General features: G+C 40.0%; 1 protein-coding gene across 1 annotated transcript; it reads left to right on the plus strand.

The window, feature by feature from the left end:
• The first annotated feature begins 994 nt into the window (after positions 1-994).
• On the plus strand, positions 995-2,918 carry il17c (interleukin 17C). Its single transcript, NM_001204794.1, is given in 4 exon segments — positions 995-1,121; positions 1,123-1,137; positions 1,234-1,460; positions 2,591-2,918. Coding segments are annotated over 3 exon segments (498 nt in total). The 5' UTR covers positions 995-1,121; the 3' UTR covers positions 2,847-2,918.
• Positions 2,919-3,328: the final 410 nt, after the last annotated feature.

Raw genomic sequence — 3,328 nt, forward strand, 5'->3', positions numbered from 1 at the left:
TGAATTATATGTGTTCATGATCCTTTTGATTTTATGTTTTACTTTTTCAATTACCGGTACGAAGCCCATCGAGACGACTATTGTTGTGAATTTGGGCTATACAAATAAAATTGATTTGATTTAATAGAGAACCTGGATGGAACGAGAGATCGGCATCATGGGATATGCAGCAGACAAATCTGTTAATAATTGACATGATTCTATCATGTCAATATGGACCAAACTCTCTGAGGAAGGTTTCCAGTACCTTATTGAATCCATACCATGAAGGCGGGGTCAAACCCGGTAATAGCAAGGTGTACCTTAAAGTGACAGGTGAGTGTAAGAATAAGTTGTTTTTTCATTTAGAGTAAAAATCTCAATTTTGAGGGAAATATTTAGAAATTCATGTCTCTGGATAAAAACTTGCAGTTTTATTTAAAATTTCTTCAGATTTAGAATAAAGCTGTTTTCAATCCAATCCTCTGATTTTGTTGATGAAAAGATGAAATATTAATTCAGCTTAAGTTTTAAAATATGGTTGATTGTTTTGTTGTTTCTTTTAAACATGATACATAATTCCCAATTTTTGTAAATATGCAGAAATAAAGTGCCTAATTATCGTCATTAAGCCTTCATTCCCCAAATTGACAAAAAAAATACAAAAACCAAACTCATCAATGCAAACATAAGAACCACATAAGCAGGAGGAGAAGCTAGACTCTTACCCAGGTTTGGAGAGTAAAAAAAGTATATTTGCAAAATTTATTGTAAATGTGAATAAAAACATGTTTATTTGAGGGAAAGGGGCATGATTGGCAGTGTTTCTGGAATGATCTTTACATGAGAGCATCTCTCAGAAAGGGGGGTCCTGTATAAAAAGTGCTGTGATTTTGTGAAAGTGTCACGTGTTTGTCACCGGCTGGGATTAATGAAACGCTTCGGTTGCGGTCCGGTCGGGTCAGGACAGCGAGGGCAGTGGAATCCCAGCTGCTGTGTTTGTTAAAAAAAAAAACGCGCCTGCTTCCTTTTTCCTATACCTGTTCACTCCCACAGGAGGAAGTTGTAGATTCTCTTAAAAGGGACGCGCCAGAGCAGTGGACTCACTCTCGGGTGTGACGCGGCGACAGGACCGGATCAGAGATGCGGCTGAACCAGGTGAGTCAGTGTCTCCAGCTCGAGCGCACATCTTCTTCATAATCGCATCTTCACTCCAGCTCCTCATCTGCGGTCTGTCTGTCTCTCTGCCTCCAGATTCTCATCGGGACTGTTTGCCTCGTGGCTCTGTGCGCGTGCAAAAAGTGTGTCAGCGTAGATGACCTGAAGAAAATAGAGGAGAAGGCGATGAGAAAACACGGCATCGGCATCTGGCAGCACAGCATCTCCTCTCCCAGCTCAGACGCAACCGGCTGTCCGGTTGACCTTTACCAGAACTGGGACTCCAAAGATGAAAAGAGATCCGTCTCCCCCTGGAAATACACGTGAGTTACTCCTCCTCTTCATCCTCATCATCATCTGAGAGTCTAGGAAAATCTTTGGAGCCCATCTTTTAAGACTTTGGAGAAGATCTGGAAGGAGTTGAGACTCCACAAAACCTGAACCCAGATGGAATCAGTTGGATTCATCTTTCTGCTCCTTTTTCGGTTTAAACAGTTTTTTTTTTTTACTTGAGTCGCTTTGAGATGTCAAACATGTTTCTTCCTTTTTTGTTTTAGTCTTTACATTCCTGCTAATATAAAACACAAAAATGTATTCAGATGAATCCAAAACTTCATTTAAAAACAGCTAAATTTGTTTAGTTTCTGCCTGATTTTACAACTTTACATAATAAATTAAATTACTTGAGTAGGTTTTTTTTTTAGCCATTATCTTATTTATATTTACTTAATGCTATTTTTAGTTTTGGAAATGCCACCCTCTCACTATTCTTTCAAAAAAGAACCTTGTGTTAAATGTTAAGTAAAAAATAAAAACTGGATAAAAACCTGACGTACAGATATCAAACCCATCTGAGTCTGCAGAAACCCTGGAAATAACATTCATTAAGCCCAAGCTGCTGCTGACAGGAGGAGCTCCTGCCTGGAAGCGTGAAGGGAAAACCCCAGCTTGCTTTGCATCACCGCAGCTCCAGAGTGGAGAATCAGAAGGGATGAAGAGTCTTTCTACTTTTTGTTGAAGTCTCTTTACTAAAACAAACATAGTTTAATTCCCACAAAATAAAGGTTAAAAAGATTAGCTTAAATTTAACATCAGTCCGAAATTCTACCTGCAGCCTTTACAACAAAGTCGATTCAATTTTATTTATATTGCCCAATATTAAAACAATAGTTGTCTCACTAAACAACAAACATTCGATCAGTAAGCAAATAAATGAAATGTTGCTGCCCAATTTGTTAGTGTGGTTTTGCAGTACCACCACTAAACGATAGGTGGCAGTATGACTCCCACAGCTGATGTATCAACGTTCTGATGAAGCATCCATGTAAATCAGCCTCAGATGTGGCGTCATCCAGAGACCACTCATCACGCTAAGCAGAGTCTCCATGCCGAGCAGCAGATCTTAAATTTGTATTTTCTTTTTTAAGCTTCATGATCCCTTTGTTTTTTCCAGGGAAGTCACAAGGGAGGGTTACTTCCCCCCCTCCTACATGGAGGCCCAGTGTCTGTGTAAAGGATGCATACTAAAAGAGGGCAACAATGTCATTGAGAGCCACAACTTCAACTCCAAGCCCCTGGTGGTGTCCCGGATGTTTCTGAGACGAGTCCTCTGTGAGGGCGGGAACAACGGCACGGCCAAGACGTACAAACTGGAGAGGGTTCAACTGGATGTAGCAGTGGGGTGCATCTGTGTCAGGACCCGAAGCTAGGGGGGGCGCTGGGGAGTGTGTGGTGATGGTCTAACGAGCACGATGCCCTGGGGCACCGGTTTCACCCCCAGGAAAGAAGCACTTAAAACTTAACAAGTCTTCAAAAACCTGATTTTATAATAAATCTATTTATTTTTTATTTATTTGAGCTGTATTTGTAGGCCGTCTCGGTCCCTGAACACCAAGTAATTTTCTGCATAATGCAGCTGAAGTTGGTGTTTTACTGCCTCTTTATTTTACTTATTGATGCTATGTCATCAACAACTAGCTATTGTATAGTTTTTGTTGTTTTTCTGCGCAGCAACACATTAACGTGGACTAATTATTGATATTCTTTATTTCTTGATGAATGTTATGAGCATTTAGACTAACTGTAAGCCGATTTCTTTCTGTTGAAAGTTTATGTCAAGTGAAGCTTCTTCGAAGCAAACGATCCCATTTATTTCTTTATTGCACCATGAAGAAAGATGCAGACATAGATG

This window comes from Oryzias latipes, chromosome 6 (assembly GCF_002234675.1).
Source record: "Oryzias latipes chromosome 6, ASM223467v1".
NCBI lineage: Eukaryota > Metazoa > Chordata > Actinopteri > Beloniformes > Adrianichthyidae > Oryzias > Oryzias latipes.